The sequence below is a fragment of the Ammospiza nelsoni genome, chromosome 11 (genome assembly GCF_027579445.1).
Source record: "Ammospiza nelsoni isolate bAmmNel1 chromosome 11, bAmmNel1.pri, whole genome shotgun sequence".
In the NCBI taxonomy this organism is placed as follows: Eukaryota; Metazoa; Chordata; class Aves; order Passeriformes; family Passerellidae; genus Ammospiza; species Ammospiza nelsoni.
The window spans coordinates 9,694,792-9,716,293 of record NC_080643.1 but is presented as its reverse complement, the minus strand read 5'-3'; the positions used below and the strand labels follow the sequence as shown (position 1 = coordinate 9,716,293).

Genomic DNA, 21,502 nt, shown 5'->3' with positions numbered 1-21,502 from the left:
ATGGGACTAACCCTGCGGATCGCATGCATGTAATAGCTGTTTTCCTGGTGCAGGTTGGCTGGCTGCTTTCCACCCACAGACCTGTGTTGCACAACTCTTCCTTCCATTAATGTACTCTAGAAAAAAAATAATCAGGTGTTGAGCAGATGGGGCACGGGAACAAAGGAGAAGAAAGGATTGTTCCCTTCCACTGGTGGTGTGGGGATCTAGATTTCTGGGAATAAGGTGCTGTGTGACATGTTTGTACAGCTGCCACAGGTGGGATAAAAATCTCTCCTCAGTTATTGTTTAAGATGAATGGATAGAGGCAGTAAAAACACAACTCTGGCTTTGTGTGGGGGTGGCCTAGGCAGGTATGGCAACAGCTGATCAAAGCCTTTGCTGGGTATAGAAGACTCTACTTGTTTCTCCAAAAATGTGTAATCTTACACATCCATCTGTTTCTTACTTAGTTAGAAAGCATAATGAAAGAGTACAGTACTCCTTAATTGTGAGAAAGCCCTAAACATTAGCATTGGTAAACTCAGTTAATTGAAGGCTAAATTTAGAATTAGCATGAAAGAAAAAATAGGTGAGGGTGAAATTATTTATCTCCAAGAAAAAACTACTTTGATGTAATGAATTTGTATGTTTTATTGCACATTTGCCTCACTAAATGACTACTTTATTGTTTATCTTCCATGCTCAGGGGCAGTGCTCCATTATTGTAGCATGGAAATTGGCTTTCTGACATTATCATGTGTTGCAAGTGCCTTGCAGAAGTGTCACATAGGATCAATACACTATTAATCACATGCAAAAAATTCAATAGGCACAGTGCACACCACTGGCTGTTTGAGTTCATAAACTTTGTGAGCTTTAGGGGGTTTGCCTTTTTTATAGCAGGATGAAGGACATCCCTTAATTGATTTTGATGTGGTTCATTTGTGGCAATAGAAATTATTTAATTGACACCATGCTTGATAGAGAATTTCAATCCATTCAGATGCAGACCTTCAGAATTGAAAGTAAAATACAACAATGCTCGTTCCCTTGGTCAGAAGGTGTATAACTTCAGGGTGCAAGGAGGCTGAAGAGTTGAGGATGTGCACAGCTTGTTGAATCTTCTTCAACCATGCCCATCTTGCTTGGAAAGCCATCAGCTTGCTACCCCACATGGATAGAATGCATTTTGTTAAGGTCCCTGTCATAAGGACAAAGAGGTGGTGTCACCCAGAGAAGGAATGGTTTTCCACTTTCCCAGTGGGTGAGCTGGTAGAGCAGAGGGAGCAGGCAGGGATGGCAGTGGGAAGCTGGTGCTTCTTCCCAGCCTGTTGGCAGTCAGGAGGCTGTGAGCTGGCACACCCAGAGGCATTACATTGGGTCAGCAGTTGGCCTCACGTGAGCAAACCCAAGTTTTAACTGGCTGTTCTCCTGCACAGAGTTACCAGCAGCTTCCCCTCAGTCTCTCTGCCTCTGCCAACCCCTCACTCCTTCCCTTGGTTGTCTTTGCCAGAGCAACCCCTTCTCAGAGGAGGGACAGAGCAGGAGCACCATGGCTGTCCAGACAGGACATTTGGGATACAGGAGACACTGAAATCCCACAGAGGATTTCAGCAGAACAGAGTCATGACCAGTGTGGCTCAGTGTGCCAGAGCTCCACTGCATGCCATGCTCCTCCGTGCTGACTGCCAGCGCTGCCCTGTGCCATCTCCTGAGGAATCAGGCTCCATCTCTGAGGCTGAGGAGCATCATCTTTGCCTCAGCCCCTGTTTAGGGTCAGGGTCATGCTCCCTCTGAAATCCACTGGAATTTGTAGGTGTTCATTTTCCTCCTTTCCACCCCACACAACGGAAATGGAGTTTTTCATTTCCTCCTGTTCCGGGTCTAGTTATAACTGCTTTGTTCTTTGACATAAATAGGTAGAACAAAATGAGCATCTAGAGTATTATGTGACTGCAGATTTTCTGCTGCTGAAATCTGAGCAAAGATGCAGGATTTTATAATAGCTCGGTGCTGTGACATGGTGCCTATTTGAAGCATTTGAAGAACATGAATGGAAAGAGCAGCAAGAAAAAAAGCATATAGGGAAAAAAGATATCTTTTGTCCAGACCACAACTGATGAAAAAGAAATTGCATTAAGCCCTGGGCTTTTCTTTCAGAGTAGTCTTCAGCTTTATAAAGAAGTTCATTTTCCTCCTAGAAAATTTTCGGTAGCAGATTTTCCAGTCAGTCTTAGAAGACTAAAAAAAGCATCACAGTGAAAGAAAAGGAAATTATGAAGAAGTGAGAAGGGAGGTAGAGAAAGTTGGAGCAAAAACTAAGAAAGGACAAATGGATTCTAGTGTTTAAATAACCCAAACTCAGGGAAAAGTATACAGAAAAGAGAAGTCCATTAAAGACAGAGCAGTGAGCTGTAGTTCAGGGAATTTTTAGAGTCACTTTTTAAGAGGAGGAGAGGCAGTGTGTGCAGTAAAGAGAGTGGTGTTATTTTTCAGAAATTGTAGGTATCTTGTTCAATGAAGCAGAATGAACTTGGATATGAATTAGGGACAATAAGTGAAGTCAGGTGCTCCTTGGACACTGGTGAGGCCTTGAGGGCTGGCAGACATAAAGGCTTTTTTTTCCTCCAGATCAGAAAGACTTGCACTGAAGCCATGAGTTTGATCAAGGGGCTGTTTATTTTAATCATGTATCGATTGGCTTAACCACACTGCCCTGGGAGGGAGGAAGAGCTGTCAACATCAAGAATTACAGCTTTCAAAGTTCCAAGTAATCCTAGGAAATGAGCCAAACATAATAAATGCAGTTTTATTTGGGACCTGATCCTACTACTGTTGAAATCAATAGCAGTTTTTCCATTGCTCTCAATGAAAGTGGAAGCTGCTTATTTGAAGACCAGCTCTGATCCAGCAATCAGGGCATCTAATTTTGAAATATTCATGAATGTGAATGTAAAATGATAATAATTTTTTCAAAGAGCCAATCCACAAATAGATTGGCAGTTCTGGGAAAGCTCAGTTTTTAAGGGAATGTTGACTTCAATTTGCAGGATACAAAATAAATGACAGAAAATAAGATAGATGGCAGTGTCTAAAGAAGCAGTGAGCTTAAACAGGGTTAGAAGAATTAATTATAATGTGGTAAACTGATGTCTTTCAAAAGTCATTGAGGCAGAAAAGGATGACACAGCACTGAGAAGCTCAAGATATACATTCTGCACAGGCTGAACTTACTAGAGAAGGGTCCTTGAAAGCAGAACTAATGATATTGCAGAAATAGTCCATTAAACAGTGGTACAGCCATACAATTATTCTTCAAGCAACTTTCCCATCAAGGTGAAAGATGCTGAATGTGTACCTGGCTTTTAGTTTTCCAACAGAAAGAGAAGCTAGAAAAAAACACATTCAGTTACCACTCTAGTCAGCAATTCAGTATTCTGATTCTTTAATCGAAGTTTATATGCATTGGCCAAAAAATAAGTATCTTCTTTGCTGTGGTTTCTGGTGTTCACATGCAAGACAGGGCATGCATTTTAGCATGTGTAAATATTTACAAACACATAGCTGTGTGTTCAGGCAGACTTTGATTTTCCCATTTCCATCAGCATTTGGAAAGATTTGATTTTTAGTGACTTTAAATGAAGTGGCATCCATGATGTGCCTGTCCTCAAGGCTCCTCCTGGAAGGTGTTGCTGTGCATTGGTCGCTTGTGTTCAGCTGTAAGAAGCTTGGGGCGGATCATTACTGTAATCCCAAAGCAAAAACTGAACACAGTGTATTTTCAGATGTGTAATCCATGGGTTGTCTGACAAAAAAAGTCAGTGGTTCAGCAGTATTGGGAGTTGTGTCTGTTTTGACAACCAGTAGCTTCTGGCTGTGCTGGTGGCCTTCCCTCATGGGCATGGCTCACCATCTGCCCCCTCTGTGCAGCCTTCTCCTTCCTCTACCCCTCATGGTTTTTGCGTGTTATGAGGGATTGCATTTCAATGCCAGTGTTTTTTTAAAGGGTATGGGTTATCTGAGGTGCAGGCTCCTGATAGCTGTAGCCCAGGGGATGGCCCAAGCCAAGCTGGCTGTGAAAGTGCTCCTCTTATGGAGATATTTTCACCTGTGCGTGCGTCAAAGACTGATCAGTCATGGGGGCAGCAGGAGAGCCTGGGTTATTGCAGGGCATTTCACCTGATGAAATTTGTGCAAGACACAGACACGTGTGGAAGGGCCTCCTGGCTGCACCAGTGAGCAGATACTTGGGAAGTGCAAAGTGTCCATGCTTGATCCCTTGTTCTGTTTTTCCATATTTTACCAGCATTGATTTGATAATTGATTACTCCATCCTCAGTTAATGAGGGTTTGTACCAGTGTATGTGAGAGCAGTTCTGGGCCTGGCCAGATTTTTTCTCCCCTTTGCTATTGGATCAGGCTCTTGCAGTGTGACTGGGCTCAGCCTAGGGGCACACCATAAATAGCAGGCTTGACTGCTGCTTTTTATTTATCCATATTGAGTTCATCAGATGGAGCCAAAGCTTCCTGGGGCCATCTGAAGCTTCCTGGAGGGTGTACTCTCACAGTCAGATGTGGCTCCTGGAAGGCAGACGTGTGTCTCTGGGAGGCAGACACATGCCTCAGACTTGGATCGCTCCTTTTGGACTCTGTGGTTGTGAGAGCATTTTTTCACAATATATTTCCTTGGGGGAATCTGATGGACTTAGATCTCGGATACCATCCCCACTAAGTGATACAGTAAAAATAACCTATTATTCTCTGGTTCTGACCTGGGCGGTGACAACATATTGTTTCAGCATCTCTGTCAGACTATTTCCCTTAAGAGCCATTTTAGCCTCACCCAGTGGGACATAGCTAAAGGAAATGAAACTCCAACCCCATTAAGGAAAAAGACAATGCCTTTCACTAAACAAACTTACTTTTCTTGGCTTTTCTTCACCAGGGAGAATCGTCCGTACCCCCCACCCTTGCAGCCTTTGTAGACAGTTCCTGTAATTGGGAATGGCTGGGTGGACACCAATGGTTGGCAGCAAAGGGGGATAAATCCAACATCCCTTGAACGTGACATGGGCTGGGACCACAGTCCCAGGTGGCCACTTAGTGACAGTTCCTGTGGTACTGGTAGACAGTACGTGCCTGCCAGCCACAGCTGCCGTCTTCCAGACACAATTGGGATTTTGGCTCTGTACACAGTGAAGCTGGGCTGTTACTAATTTTGTGCAAGCCTTGGATAGGTAGCGTGCCCCTATTCACTATTGAGAGCTGGTGACTGGCACCAAAGTTTTGGTGGCTCATCTCCTGCCACCTATACAGTGAAATGACCCCAAAAGGAAGCATGACCTTGAGGGTTCTTGGACTAAGGGAGAGATCACGATCTTTCACCACACACCAGCTGAGTCTGAAGCATAATTTACACTTACTAATTAGGTTTTCAGGCACAGCCGTTAATTTGGGGTATCTTGACACAAATTAGAAATCCCTTTTTATAATGTAGTTCCACTCACTTACAAAGAAAGAGTCTGCACAGGCATCACTTCACATTTTGTGTGCTGCTAACTGGGACAAACCATAGGGTGATCACTTTGTCCCAGGGAGAGCCAGGGTTTACAGAATGCAATCAACTGGTCAGCCTTCCAAACTCTGGGTAGAACTGACTGACACCTGGGTCAAAGTAAATCCACAGGCAAGAGGATTAGAGCTGGCAGGAAAATAAAGAACCCTGTGTCACAAGATAAAAGTAGATTGCAAAAAATTGCAATCCTGAAGAGTTTTTAATCTTAGAGGTGGCTAATGCTGAAGGTCTCCTTAGGTTTTTTTACATAAGGGGAGCCTGTGTTCCCAGTGGTCTGTTTCAGGGTATTTCCAGTATCAGTCTCCACAGGGAGCAGTTAAGCTGCTATTTCAAACCTAATCCTGCAGGGATCTATAAATCTATATCTCTGTGCCCTCTTAAGCAGGTTTATGGCTGTCCCACTGGTTCACCAAAAAACTGTGTGAAAAAAAGAGCATACCCTGAACACTAGGTGTGAGCCTCTCTCTTATGCACACTTTCCCCCTCTGTTGATGAGTGTTTCAATAACCCCTGTGAAGAACAACTTCCATGAGACGATCCAAATGCCCTCCATTCCTCAGCCCAGAATAGCCTGTTGCCTGATGGTTGTGACATGCTCCACTAAGATGAAAGATAGGGATTCAAGGAGCACAAATAGAAAAACAAAGCAAAAATGAGCTTTTTCCATACCTGGTAGCTGTTGCAGAGAGAGCAGGACATCATCCACCTCTTTGAAGAAAATCAGTTATGTCCACTTTTCTTTTCTTCCTCAAAAGAGGACTCCAGAAGTTTATGCAGGATGGTGCCTGTTTGGAGTTTGGAGGTTTCTCAGGGAGGTTAAGGCTGCTGTGAATCCCCTTTGGAGGCTCCTCCATTAATCTCAATTCATGATACCCAACTCAGGTTAGCTACTGTGAATTAAGCCCAAAAGCAACTAAGGGCCTAAAGACTGTTACAGAGCCAGCCCTACCATTTTTATTCCATTACTGCTTTATCTCATACCATGTCTCTAACAGTGACCAACAGGAGCTATTTTGGTGGGATATGCCCTGCCTTCATCCCCGTGCAGTGGTGTGATGGTCCATCACCCTGTGATTCACTTTTTCCTTCTGTGAGCTCTCTCTGCTGTTGGTCACGAGGTATTGCAGTGCTCGTGTCACCAGTGGCCTGGTTTAAAAACCAATAGAAAGTCATAATGATTAACATAGTGGAGATTAAAGTCCCTCTTTAGATCATGGCCTGATAGGCAGGTGCTGTCACAGTGCCTGCTTTGGAAGGCCACCAGTGAGGTGAGTGCGGAGCTGCTGTGGTTTGTGGCTGTGTTAGCCCTCTGAAACTTTCCGTGGTGACTGGAAAGCATTGCAGGTACAGTGATGCATATCTATCTCAAAATCTTGTGCAGATTAAAAACTTCCTGCAGAGCTAATGTCAGCTCAATCCTCGGGTCACTGCCATGAGCTCAGTCAGGTTAGAGATCAAAACCAGTGTGCAGGTATGGGGGAGGCTGGCAGCTATCAAACAGCATAATCTGCACCATGATTTTTTTATGACTATACTCATAATGACATGTATAAGCAGCGAGTGGTCATGATCTGGAACAAACGTGATTGTTTGCTTGGTTCTGGTGAAAATTTCAGTATCAACACACTATGCAATAATAACTGGTCAGAGCCAGCTGAAGTCACTTGAGTTATGTGGGGAATTAATTGGCCACATATGCCTGACATCTCAGTTAACATAAAAGCTGTGAGTTACTCCTAAATTGTTTTCATTAGAAAATCTTGGTTAAAAAGACACTTGTTAGAATAATTCTTTCTGTTATTATTTTTGAATGTCTATGATTTTGAGAAAAAATTATAGATATAAATTATTAAACCAGCTATTATTTAATATGACTCATGCCACTGACTTTTTAATTAACTAAGGAACCATCATTCTCAGCAAACTGTTCCATTGCATAGGTGTGCATTTCACAATAATTGAATATAAAGGCTTATTTCTGTCCTTTTATTGATGTCAAGGGAAAACAGTGCAGTTATGAAAATGGAATAAACTGAAAAGATTCCTTCAGTTCCTGCAGGCTGATTTGAACAGATGACTTTCCATTGCAGTTTTTATGAATGTATAGTTTTCTGAAAGGTTTATAGTACTTGAGGGAATGGAAATTGCAGGCAGTAAATAACACAGGATCGCTCAAATTATTGGGAAGTAGAAGAATGGGTTTTATCTGGAAAGGTGAGATTTACAATTCTGTATTTCACATGAATGTTTTAGAAGGAGCCAGATGCAGTGATTTGTGCTTTATTTTGGGCATGGAAGCAGCGTTAGACGCTTGCCCAGGAGCGCCACGTGCGGGAGGCGGCACGGGGAGCGCTGCTGGGGCAGCAGGTCAGCAGCGAGCAGAGCCAGCGCTTCACGGTGCTCTGCACCGCTCTGCCTGCACAGAGGTGACCACACAGGCAGGGGGACTTTGCCTCTCCTGGTCAGTGAAGTCATCAGGAGCATTTTCCTGTCTCAGCTTAATAAACAACACTGTTTTGTATAGAACGAGTTTGGCTAAACAGTTCTTGCAGTGTTAAGAGAGCTCAGCTGGAAAAGACTGCTTAATAAACCCCTCTTGTTTTTTTTCTTCTTTTTCTGTGTAGAAAGCAGAAATATGGCAACAAAGGAAAAGCTTCAGTGCTTGAAAGATTTCCACAAGGACATCCTCAAACCTTCCCCCGGCAAGAGCCCGGGGACACGGCCTGAGGATGAGGCTGAGGGGAAGCCCCCGCAGCGGGAGAAGTGGGCGAGCAAGATCGACTTCCTGCTGTCCGTGGCGGGGGGATTCATCGGTTTGGGCAACGTCTGGCGGTTCCCGTATCTCTGCTACAAAAACGGCGGAGGTGAGTTCCCATCCACGCCCAGCAGTCCCTCTCTGTGCCCCATGCTCACTGTTCTTCAGTGCCTTCATCCTGTTGTTAAGAAGATCGTTCATACCTGTGTTTTCTGCCTCCCTCACTAGTCTTCAGGAGAGATTGTTTCATCACTCAATAGTTTTTAGTATAACTTTATTGAATCGCTCTGTGTGCCCCATGCTCACTGTTTTTCAGTGCCTTCATCCAGTTTTTAAGAAGACTGTTCATACCTGTGTTTTCTGCCTCCCTCACAGTCTTCAAGAGAGATTGTTTCATCACTCAATAGTTTTTTTGTAAAATTTTAATCGGGAAAAAAAAATGCAGCAATTTCTGATGTTGTGCTATTGAACCTTTCCTGCTCTTTTACTTCTGCTACAACTGAGTTTTAACTAGAAGACATGCTATTAATATGGACCATTAGGATTTCAGACCAGGGGTTTTCAGAGTAAGAGCAGTCTGAGCCATATGAAAGTATTATGTGCCTAACAATCTGCCATTGTTATTGGAGATATTCACTTTAAAGAGGTAAGAATATGTCCTTTCCAGCCTATACTCATCCTTTTTTCAGAAAAAATGAGCAAAAATACCCCAGAATAAAATTATTGTATAGTGATATTAAAGTATCGAATATCTTTCTTCATATGTGCCTGTTGCCACTTTTTTGATGATCTTGTGTAAGTTCTATTATTTAATCTCATTATGTACTATTGTATTTTCTCAACAGGTGCATTTCTTATACCTTATTTCATTTTCCTGTTTGGGGGAGGTCTTCCCGTGTTTTTCCTGGAGGTGGTGCTAGGACAGTATACCTCCGAAGGTGGAATTACATGCTGGGAAAAGATCTGCCCTATTTTCACTGGTTAGTACATCTTGTTGTGCTTTGCTGCCTAAAGACCCCCTCTGTAAGCCATATGTAGCAGCACCATTCCCCTCATGCCCATTAACTCAGCTATTTGCTCTAGTAATTAAGGGTATGATATTGGTTCCTGGAAAGGTAGAAGTCAGAGAGTCTGAAGGACAAAGTGAGATATTGATTTTGATGCTATCAGCTTGTTAACTGGCAAAACTGCCAATAACCAAGAAAGAAATTGCATATTATGCCTTTTAAGGCAATTGCACATTTTGTTTACAGGTAGCAGAGAAACTGTTGTCTTGGAAGGCTAGATGGCATTAATGAAACCATCTTTGAAATGTTATTTAGGTCTGGAAATTAAAATCCATCTTCCATGTGAAAGTTTATCATTGGCATCATCTGTCTGCTACTGATGCAGTCCAAACCTGGACAGCATTTTTTGGTGGGATTCAGGAACAGGGCTTAGATCATAACTGAGCAGGTCCTGGCAAATGTTTGTCTGATTTCATCAAAGGGCCTTTGCCTGCTCAATACTCACAGGAGCAGTGTGAAGGCTGCTCTGGAAGTTAGCTAGAAGGAAAAATGAAAGGTTAGAAAAATGACAGAGAATGCCTGTCTTATGTGTAGATTGCCCTTTACAGCTGGACAGCACAGGCAGAATAATTTGAAATAACAACGCTAAACCTGTGGCCCTGTTCAAATCCCATTTGGAAAGAGTGGGCGCTTCACACTGCTGTGCCTCTAGCTCTGCCACTGTTGCTGTTCCAGGCATCTCTCTCCCCTGATGTCACCCCAAGCACAAGTGGGGGTTTTCTCTGAGGTTCACCCTCCCACCTCATACTCAAAATGCTGCTGAGGGTGATGTAATTGTGCTGCTTTAGCTTAATTTTCTTCCTCCTCCTCCCACTTTTGTGAAAACTTTTTTTTCTTTTTGAGGAGGAGGAGGAGGAGGAAGAAGGAATGTTCCTTGTTTAAATAGCAATCTCCCAGGCATCCATAAAGAGAAAGTGCAGCTAATGTGACTAGCTGTATATGCTGAAAGAAATGCAGATGTACAGAATAAATAGCACTTGCTCTGCTTGTTTCCATCTGACATGGAAATAATCTCTGGTGATAAAGACTTCTGCTGCAACAAGCTTTTAAACTGCAAAATATGAGGCAGTATATTTTATATATAAAAAGCCCCACGTGCTGGAATATCCATTGGAGTGATGTTAAAGGGAGCCTCAGGTTCTTGTAAGAGACAGCTCTAAATTTTTAAAGGAAATATTTTTATTTTGCTTGTGGTCCATAACTGGCAAACTGTGTAAGCAGAGATTGATCCAGGTAACCATAAGATCCACAAATACCATGCTTCCTTTGCACAAGCGAAATTGAGGCAAAAACCACCACTTTCACACAGATCCCTTTTTAACTCATTCAAGAGATGTCTTTTTTTTTTTTCCCCCCACATAGACTGAGCCCAGCCAGTTGATAACTGAGTGGTGCAGGTGGTGTCCAGCTGAGCTGCTGCCAGGAAAGTTGGGGCACAGTGTGGCAAGAGTGAGGTTGCCCACATGGGTACCTGAGAAGTGAGATGGTGCAGCAAACAAGCAAAGCCTTGACTTCCCTCTACTAAAACTTGAAATAGCTGTGTCAGTGTTAAATTGGGTAAATTCCTGCAGTCCTCCCCTCAGTGTCAGCACACCAGAGCCAGAAACTCAGCCTGAGTGCCAGAGATGGTGGCAGGTCTGTGTGTATGTGTGGCTGAGCTGAGTTTCCATCAGCAGTGGGGCAGGGTGGGAGACAAGCCTGCAGCACAATGGGAATGGCACCAGCCCCAGGAGATGCAGCAGCTGTCACATCTGCACGTTCTTCTTGTCTCTCCCCTTCTTTCCAGGAATTGGTTATGCTTCCATAGTGATTGTGTCCCTTCTGAATGTGTACTACATCGTGATCCTGGCCTGGGGACTCTACTATCTGTTCCAGTCGTTCCAGAGCGTGCTGCCATGGGCACACTGCCACCAGAAGTGGAACACGCCCACCTGTGTGGAGGACACTCTCAGGAAGAACAAAACGCTCTGGATATCACTGAATGCCACTAACTTCACCTCTCCTGTCACAGAGTTTTGGGAGTAAGTATCCCCTCTTCATGGTGCCTTCAGGGAACTTTCAGTGGCATGCCAGAGGTCAGTCCTGAGATTTTATGGAAGCCCAGTGGGGAGTGTTAGATAGGGAAAGAAAACTGAGCAGCGTGTCAGTGTTTTGACCAGTGTTTGCTACTGGTTCTCACCTATCTTGAGGTAAGTCTGGGAGTGGTGGAGGCAGGTGATAGATGTGTAAGTGTATTTATCCTACACCGTGCAGAGAGCTTTAAAAGCCCAATACAGCTTCTTCTTTGAAAGAAAACTTATTTCCTTCTTGGCTGGATTCTCTGAGTGTGGCAGGAGAACACAAACAAGTCACTGCAGATACCCTGATAGCAGGGATTTACAGTGGAAACAGCGACAAATCATCACCTTTGTGGTTGTCTCTTCCCCAGCTGTTAGAATTTGCTGTACACTTTGTGTAGCTGTAACACATCTCTCTTCAGTCTGATGACAATATAAGGTTTTGACCTCAGTAATAAATATGACAGAGGTGGCGAACGTTGTCCTGTATTCTAGGTTTCTCAGGTCATCTCTGTTACAACGTTCTTTTCTGCAGAAAAGAACGTTTTTTTCTGAAGAGGCTGTTTTGCCAGATGCCTGAATTTCATCAGTCATAAGCTTCTTATTCTCATTTCTCTGTTATTTTTCAAGTTTTAAATCATATTGCATAACATGATCTCTGAACAGGCATGACCTCAAAACTCTTGTATGTTTATATAAGTCAAAACACAGCAGCAGAGGAAGACACCTGTAGGGAAACTTAAATCCAAAGGATCTTCAAATAGTTTATTAATAATTTTTTTGCTTGCTTGCTTACTCAGATAGATAGTCACTTATGGGTAGAATCAGTTTCTGGCCGAGCTTGGCTTCTTCAGCATGTTTAAAGTGCAGTTTCATCTCTGATCAACTTGTACCTACTTCTCTATTTTTAAAAATAAGCATCAGCCAAAGCCCCAGCAGGAATCATGTTCATGCTGAAGATGTTTGTCATGCATTAGGTTTAGAAAAAAAGCAGTCTTAGGAGCTGTGTTAAAATTTGTAACACGAGAGCCAAAATATAAAGGGGCAGATTGAATCTGGGATTGGTAGTTTGTTAAAAGGCTCTGGTGGCTGGTGTGAGAGGGAGGGTGCAGGCTCTGAGAGCAGCGTTTTCACCATGAGCTCTGTGTTTCCATGTTGGGGAACAGCTGCTTTCCCAGGTGATTTCCTCCCTTATAAATATGGGGGAAGTTGGAAAACGATTAAGTGATACCTTTGGATATTTTGGGGGAACTGAGAGGCTGCAGGAGAGGGAAGGGAAAGCAGCTCTCACTCCTTGGACCCTCCCACAATGACTTCGGACTCAAGGCCATGAATCCAAATGAGGTTTCATCAAGTGTTCCAAGGTCTTCTCAAGGCCTCCTAAGGAAGCAGAGGTCTACAGTGCTGCTCCTGAAATAGTTGCTCCCCCAGATTCCCAAAGCACTGTGTTCATTATTGCTTTTGTGCAGTGATTTTGCTGACAGTCCTCTTGTACCCGGGGCACCTGTTAGCTTGGTGGCTCCTGATGTGGCCATGGAATTGTCCTGCTGCTCTGGAAACTCCTACTGTACTGCCCAGATTTGTGGGCCAAGTTGTCTCCCTGGGGTCCCCGGGCAGCATGTTCAATTCAGGAGACTGAAGATACCACAACAGAAAGGAAAAGGGCTGGGAGCTGGGAAAGGGATTGTAAAAGAGTGAGGACTCCAGAATTCTGAGGAACTGCAGAGCTCTCTGTGGGTCACACCACAGCAGGTGTTTGATGAAGGGTGTTGTGGCAGGGCAGCCAGGGATAAGGGGAATGATGTCCCCATGGGAGCACATTGGTGATGGAGCTTTTAGTTGCCTTCCCTCTAAGGGAAGCCAAGTCAGAAGACTCCTCTGTAAGTTGAACCAAATCCTCCTGTAGATGTAGTCAGGCTGGAGGAGCTGAGGCTGGACAGAAAATCCTTGATCCTCACACACTTTGCTGTCTCAGTTGTGCCCTCACTGTGTCTGTAGCAGAGTTGCAGCAAAGGTTGTTCAGTGATCTGTGCTCCTCGAGTAGCTCTCCCTGCACTTTGCAGCCACTTTAACTTGTGTCCTCAACAGTTTTAGACACTGTAAGCTGAACTCTTCCCTGGAGTCTTGCTAGGGAGGAGTTTGGCTTTGTAATCCTACTGGGACAGACATACTGCCCATAATTCACTGTTTCATCATGGGCAAAACTGCCCTTAACAGAGCAAGCTGCCTCCAGGAGTCATGACACTTAGAGGACTATTAAAAATAGCTGCTGTCTGTGCATAAATAACTATTGATGTCTTAAAGTAAGAGCATAGATCATGCAGCACTGTTGTAATAAAAGTAGCATAGCTTCCACATGGTGCAAGCACTGAATATCCCCATTTTTTTTTCCCAGACATGCTAGTATTCTTTACAATTCTGAAATTAAAAATAGTTCTTCAAACTATTCAGGTACCAACTACTTGAGGTACTTCAGGTACCATGCTGCCACAGACAATACTGGCTGCCAGCCAAACAGCTACCAACATTGAAAGGACAGGTAAATAATTAGTCTTTAACTGAAGATATCCATTTTCTTTGTGGCACAATTAATTCTGGTTTAATTCAGAGCTTTGTGAGTATTTGGTTTCTGAAACCTAATGCCATTTTTATTGTGGGACATTTATATAGTGTCCTCATCAGTTCTGCTTTGTACAACTAGTGCTGCCCAGGTATAATTGACCACATGGATGCATTAACCTCTTCAGGTTGAACTTCTCAGCCTGGCTGGATATATTGTGCAGCCTGACATTTTAGTTCATTTGAATTAATGTTTGGTGCAAATCACATGCTTGCTTGAGCAGCAATAAAAGGGGGTTAAGAAAATCAGGCTTTATATGAGGAGACTTACCTCTTGGTATCACATGCTTCAGGTCTTATTTCTGAAGATTTTATTTTGAAGTTCAAAACCTTGCAGGCTTACGCACATATTAATACATAAGGGATAAGTGTAATAGGGTAATTAGGGTTGAACAAAACCTCTGATTGTCTGGTGCTGGCCAAGTGTTTATAAATATTTGGTAATCAGCAGACTTTATTCGTCCAAATCCCAAGAAAGACCATCACATGCTAATGGCATGTAATCCTAAAGGGAGCCGCACAAAACACTAAACAAAATCTAGAGCAGCTGTCTCTGCCTTGAGGAGCAAATGTGAGAGTCTTTTAAATTGTTTAATATTCTCATTTTAATATTCTTCTGTACAAACTCTTCAGTGTTAATTATTCTTATCCATCCAACATGAAAGGGTGCTTCACCTTTCCTGGTTTGAAAGGTCCTGTCAGCATTCACTTGATTAATGAGCTGGAATATCCCCCAAGGATTGCATAACTCTCTTCATTTTATTTTTGTTTATGTTGTAGAGCCAGTTACAGCTCCTGTTACATTTCCATATTGCACACACTAGAACATATTAATGTTCAAGGGTCAAGAACTCCTGTTTATAACAAACTCAGCCCCAGCCTGTTGTCCCATTGATTATAAATGAGTGACAGTTAATGACAGCATCAGACTATAAATCTGAATGACTAACAACTCTGTATGTGATGGTGTGAAGGTAGCTAGTGGGCTTGGCTGAATCTCAGTAGCTTGGGGGTTACGTAACAAGATTGAAGAGCTATCAGCACAGCCCAGCTCATGCTCCTTCCTGAACTTGAATTTACAGGATCAAATATCCATGTTGAGTGCTTCTGCAAAAATATGTAGGGCTAGAAGTCATAAAAGAATCGTAATGCAGAATCTCCCCTAGTAATTCTGAGCATATTCCTTGAGGAAGTCAGTCTTTGTGGGATGGGATAAGCAAGAAAAGCATAGAAAAGCAAGATATCTGGCTCTCAGTCACCCACTGGGGTGTCTTCCAAAAAATCCTGAAAGAGTTGCTGGGGCAAAGTCTAGGAGAGATGGCCACTTGCTTTTAGTTCTGCTGTAAAAAGCAAAGAAGTCTTAGCTGAATGCATTAATAAAGCTCCCTGTTCCAAAAGGCATTTGCAGTTAATTATTCACTGTTTCCCAAGAGCCAACTCTATAGATTGCCTTTTTAATATGAACTGCCCCTTTGATTGGAAAATTGCCATTTATTTTTTAAAAAGGCATAGAGATTGTGGCTGAACTTTTTCATCTTATAAATGTATTTTCTTCTTTTGTATATGCACAGCAGGATTTTCCTTTGTTTCTTTAGACTCAGGTGAAGCAAGACTACAACTTTATGCCAAATATTCATTACTGAGGGAGTTCTCATAACTATTGAATAGCTGTGCTGATTAGGGCAGACTTACCCTGTCTGGTGCCATTAGTCCTTTTCCATAACAAAATAGACACACGTTCAGAGAGAAGAAAGCATTTGGTGTGAGAACACGGTCACACAGGTAATCCAAGTGAGCTTGGCAAGCAGAGATGCAGAAACAGATGGGCACGGGCTTGAGTCCTATTAAACTGGTCAATCCAGGGCTTTTTCCAAAAACTAATTGCAGATTTTCCATCAGTGACTTCATTCACTATTATTTCCATGGTAATAGCAAAAAAAAATAATTCATTAGTTCAGGGGAAAGGCAAACCACCATGGTCTGTCTTGTACTGGATCCCCATGCAAAGCTGTGACTCCCCACACATGAGCCTGACCCAGACTGCTCTGGGCTCTGCTCTCCTTGACTCTGGTGAATGAAAGTGCCTGACTTTTACAGCTGCCTGAAAGAAAATTTTAACTAATAATTAATAAAAAAATTGTTAAGCAGCAAGTTCTCTTCTGTAGTCTTGGGGCAAGGCATTTTTTTGGTAATAGAGGTCAAAACTTTTCTTTGACTAAAAAAATCTTGCTGAGTTTACCAGGTTCATTTGCAGAGTTTTAGCTTAGTGAACAGTAAGAAACAGTTTGTTCTTTTACATATTTGACAAATGAAGTGTTGAGTATGACAAGGCCTGTGTAGTGTGTGAGGACAGTGAATGTTGCATGAAATTATTTGAAAAATACTTTAAATTAAGTACGTAATGGTAAGCCATGAGAATTTTGAAAAAAAAGAAGCCTTAATGAATATTTCCCCTCTGGATCAGGCTCTTTTAATGGTTAGATGTTGCTCCCTTAAAACACAGCTCAGGAATTACTTTTTATTTATTAATCTAAGTGAGGGAACAAAATTTCCCAAATAATCTGGTATTAGCTAAATGAGACGCCAGTGCTGGAGGTGCTGAGGGCAGGGGGCAGCACCTGGGCAGTGATGGTTTGGGGGTCCCAAAGGGAGAAGAGATGATGGCTCCAACCTTCACCCTGCAAAGTTACGTGGCCTGACACTTCCCTGCATTGCTTTTTCCCTTTCCTCCTCGTGGCAGCCTTGCTATGAACTGAAAAGGAGCAAAAACATGTGGATACAGGTCATCTGCAAGTGTCCATGATGGAGACATGGGGTGTACCACGTGGGGTGAAGGCAGCTTCACTGGGGCAAGCTGTTTTTTGATCTTCAAGAAACCAAATTCTCTTTTATCTCATATTGGGGTGTTCATAGGCTGCTAAAAAGAGCTGAAGGTTTTTAAATGCAGTATATTGAATTAAGGAGCCCCACAGACATAGGGAGATGTAGGTTTGCAAAGCACAGCTTTGGTCACATAATCCACTGACTTAGCATGTGTTTTGAGAGCAGAGATCTGTCTGTGCATCAGCTGCCCTGCACACCATCATGTATTCTTAGCCATCACAACAGAGTCTGCATCAACTGAGCTCCTGCATCTCTCATTTGTTTCCTTTCAAATATTCAGGCGCAATGTGCTGAGCTTGTCCTCGGGGATTGAAGATATTGGTATTATCAAGTGGGATCTAGCACTGTGTCTCCTCCTTGTCTGGGTGATTTGTTTCTTCTGCATTTGGAAAGGAGTCAAATCCACCGGGAAGGTAAGTGCTCTTTTACCCATTCTATAATCATTGCAGATAGAGATGTTAGGAATACTAAGTAATGCTGTTCTGGAAGATATTCACTGTTTCCTGGAAAAACTATATTTTTCCATTGAGTAAGAGAATTCAACTGACTTTTGAAAGTCATTATCAATGTCCAAAATTCCTGTGAGTCAAGGTGCCACTACTGAAAGGGCATCAAGAAGCAGACACAAGCACAGATTGAGCCCCACCTTGGCTCTCAGAGGATGAACATCCCACTGGTGTCATGAGTGCAGAAGGTCTCAGGCCTGTGATGGATGGTGCTCTGCACTGTGTGTCTGTGTTCTCACTCCAGCCAAGTTCATCCCAGTGCAGCAGGATGGGTGTTAACAGAGATGTGGTAGGAGTGTTGTGGAGGCACAGCAGTTTTGAAATGCCACTTGCTTACAGAAGAGTTCTGTGGGGACACAAGGCTAAACTTAGGTAATCCTTCAGGAGCATTGTCACTAACAAAGATCCTACATAGCTTGTGGGTTTGGTCCCATCACATGCTTTTCAAAATCATGTTTTCTTGTAAAGGACAACAGTTGCATCGCTCCTGAACATCCTGCTCCATTGCACATCTTGGCCAGGCACTTGTTGTGCAGCATAATACTATTGCCCCTTGCATTCAGTAGTGGTTTTATACCTATTTTCATAAGTTTTTGAAGCCAATGTTTGTGTAATTCTTAGCTTTCAAAATTGCTTGAGGCACTGTTCAGATAAGTCTGACAGAGGAGGAAGGATTTCAAAGTACTATGTTCCTCATATTTCTTCTCAACTAGGTGGAAGTGACCCCATAAGTGCCCCTCCTAAGAAAAAGGCCACAGTGTGAACTCATCTTTTATAAGTCCCCAGAAAAGTCAGGGGGAGAAATTCCAAGTGCCTCAGCTGCAGAGAGAGCATCATTTAGCAGTTTTAGCTTGTGGCACACTGCAGCATCAGCCAGGAGACAAAACTTTGTAGGAAGCCTGACCTCATGAGTTCCACTGCTGACTAAACCCCTTGCTTTACTGCAGTTCCTGCCTTGCTTTCTGTGATTTTTATCAATGGGCCTCATTAAAAAGCTGGTGCCTTGCCCTGGATTCCCTCCACCTTTCCCCCGAGGAGCCGCTTCCACACCTGTAAAGCATGCATTGACAAAAATGTTTGTTTCTCTATTCCCTCTGACCGATGTGACTTAGTGAGGAGATTATGCAAGTTTTATGGTAAAGGTGGGTGCAATAAATCTCCTGCAGCAGCAGGGTGAGAGTGAACATTTCTGCAGCACTTTGACAACCCTGGTGTCTGCTCAGAAAATGCATTCCAACCTCCCCGTGGTGCTATTTCTGCTCCCCATGAAGATAAAAGGTTGAAAACAGGTCTGTAAAAATCAGACATCTAAAAACCTGTGTTCTCTGCAAATCCTGCAAAATGGTCTCATGGCTAAGGCAGGGTGGTTGGTAGGAATTCCCTCTAAAGCAGGGTGGTTGGTAGGAATTCCCTCTAAAGCAGGATGGTTGGTAGGAATTCCCTCTAGAGCAGCGTGGTTGGTAGGAATTCCCTCTAAACCAGGGTGGTTGGTAGGAATTCCCTCTAGAGCAGGGTGGTTGGTAGGAATTCCCTCTAAACCAGGGTGGTTGGTAGGAATTCCCTCTAGAGCAGGGTGGTTGGTAGGAATTCCCTCTAGAGCAGGGTGGTTGGTAGGAATTCCCTCTAGAGCAGGGTGGTTGGTAGGAATTCCCTCTAGAGCAGGGTGGTTGGTAGGAATTCCCTCTAGAGCAGGGTGGTTGGTAGGAATTCCCTCTCTGCTCTCCACGGCATCAGAGCTCGTGCGGCTGTGTAGCCAAAGACCAACAAAACCATTGGGAAGTCTCCAGGTGGCTCCATTAACTTTGGGGTCAAAGAAAAGTAAACTGTAAACTCTAATGGAGGACTTGAATTATTTGAAAAGTCTAGTTTACTTTAGTAGAGGGTTGTTTATAGCACTTCCCTGCTTTCCAGTGTGTTAATGGCTCTTTGGAGAGCAGGGTGGGGGTGGGGGGAAGCTGTAGTTTTCAAATCTTTTGGTAAAGCTTTGGACAAATAAATGTGAAATCATGATGGAAAATATTAGTTATGCTTAAGCTTCAGATAATGTGCTTGATCTTAAAAATTCCTGCAGCATTGTGAGAGAACCTCTACCTGCAGTGCAAAGACTTCTCTGTGGGTTTTTGTTCATTTGGTTCCTGCAAATACATCAAAACTTTTTTTTGGTAGGAAAACTTTGATTTTTTCACAGTCCTGGCTTATTTGAAAAAAAAAAAAGAAGGTGCAGAAATCCTCCTTTTATCCTGGTTTTGGTGAAACTAGGCTAATGTGCAATACATGGTATTTGTGGAAAATGCACAGAAAACTCAGAGATAATTTAAAAGAGCATGTATGAAAAAATTTCCTTTCATTCTATGAAATCAACCCCACTCTGTGAATTATTATGGCAATGCAGGGTTTGAGTTCTCCTCTTTATTCTCAGAGGACACAGTTATGAAGAAAAATGGAGCATCCTGGGAGCTTTGTAGTAGTTAAGTAAATTCTGGAAAATAAAAATGCATTTTAACTCATGGCAGCAAACTGTAATTACCTGGGGGAATCATCTGACTCCAAGAAAAATGCCCTTTCTTGGACAGTAGTGACTGTAACACAGCAGTTATATAAAAAATGAGAGAAAGCACTGATTAGCAAAGAAAGCAAAATGTTAGAGGTCAAAAAGTGTGGGTCTAAAGATAGAACTGTCCAAATGCAAGCTCAATTAACCCTCGTGCTGGAGATGAAAGCAAAGAGCTCTTTCATCAAATGAATGAGGAGATAACAAGAAGAGAAAAAGTAGGCTGTTATTCAAAGAGAGTGGGAATAGAGGTTAAAGATAATGAAGACATATTTTCAAACTGGATGAATAGAGCCTTAGTTTCCAGTAATGATGTTGCTGAATAGACAGCAAGGGCAAGAACGAAGTTATAGGACTGGAAATTACCACTGTGGAGGCTGATGCCAACCTGAAGGGCTTGATGTGTTCAAGGAGATAGGAAGGGAGAACCAGGAGCATAGACAAAATGACCTTCACCTCTGCACGCAGTTCTGGGGAGGTTGACTGTAGGAGCAGCAGTGGGGCTGCACAGCAGGGTCAGAGGTAGCAGCAGAACTTGTGAAACAGTTTGCCATTTGTAGGTTTGAAAGTTCCAATAAAGAATGAGGTAATAATGTTTCAGGGGCCCTCAGTGAGTAAACCATTTCCCTTCCCTGGCACTTGTCATGTGAGGAGGACAAACACAAAGGCAGAATTTGAACAAAAGTCATGAATTGTACAATATCAGGTCTGAGTGATGTGACCATTGACTGGGCCCTCTGGGGGGATTCATGCAATGCCTTCAGGCCTAAGGCAGTAAAGACCGCCAAACTAAAAGTAGACACAGAAAATCAGGTCAGACCCTTTTTAGGTATGAGGGGGCTTTGAATTCCCATTGCTTGACCTCTCTTGGTTATGTAGCTTTGGCTGCCACAGACTAAACATTCCTTTTTTTTCTTTTCTTATTTCCAGGTAGTGTACATCACTGCCACATTCCCATTCATCATGCTCCTTGTTCTACTCATCCGTGGCGTGACCCTGCCTGGAGCTGCAGAAGGCATCAAGTTTTATCTGTACCCTGATATCTCACGGTTAGCTGACCCACAGGTACAGAACCCGGAGTGGGGAGCGGGCTGATTTCCTGTGCAAAGGGGGATGGTGGAGGGTGATGGTGATGTAATGGCAATCAGTTTTTTTCCACAGTCTTTAGAGGTCCAAATATAGCATGAACTTTAATGCTGGGTTATATTTTCCAGAGCTCTGCTTGAGAAGGTCACTGTTAAATGTGTTAATGCATCTTTCCATGTGTGTGTTTGTGTGTGTATGCGTGTGTATTTTTTTTGTGTCAAAGGACTCTGAGGCTGTAGACTCTGTCCCGTTATACAATCTCAGCTTTCTTGTTGGTCAGGTAAGGGAGATGCATTTTTTTAATGAGGATAGTCTTTAGTTTCAAAGGAAAGACACGTGAGCTTCACAGGTGGAACCACAAGCAACAACTGTGAGTACCAGTGTCACTTATCTCCCACTGCTCAAGAGGACGAGACTGGGA

General features: G+C 43.1%; 1 protein-coding gene across 5 annotated transcripts in view; it reads left to right on the top strand.

Moving 5' to 3' along the window:
* SLC6A6 (solute carrier family 6 member 6) overlaps nucleotides 1-21,502 on the top strand; it is a 58,331-nt gene that overhangs the window by 15,572 nt on the left and 21,257 nt on the right. For all 5 annotated transcript variants that reach the window (XM_059480381.1, XM_059480380.1, XM_059480379.1 and 2 more), the window contains 5 exons: nucleotides 8,182-8,421; nucleotides 9,158-9,292; nucleotides 11,166-11,400; nucleotides 17,219-17,351; nucleotides 20,926-21,060. In XM_059480381.1, the coding sequence (XP_059336364.1) occupies nucleotides 8,193-8,421; nucleotides 9,158-9,292; nucleotides 11,166-11,400; nucleotides 17,219-17,351; nucleotides 20,926-21,060 (867 nt within the window). In that variant the 5' untranslated portion in view covers nucleotides 8,182-8,192. Of the gene's footprint in view, nucleotides 1-8,181; nucleotides 8,422-9,157; nucleotides 9,293-11,165; nucleotides 11,401-17,218; nucleotides 17,352-20,925; nucleotides 21,061-21,502 lie in introns of those variants that run through there.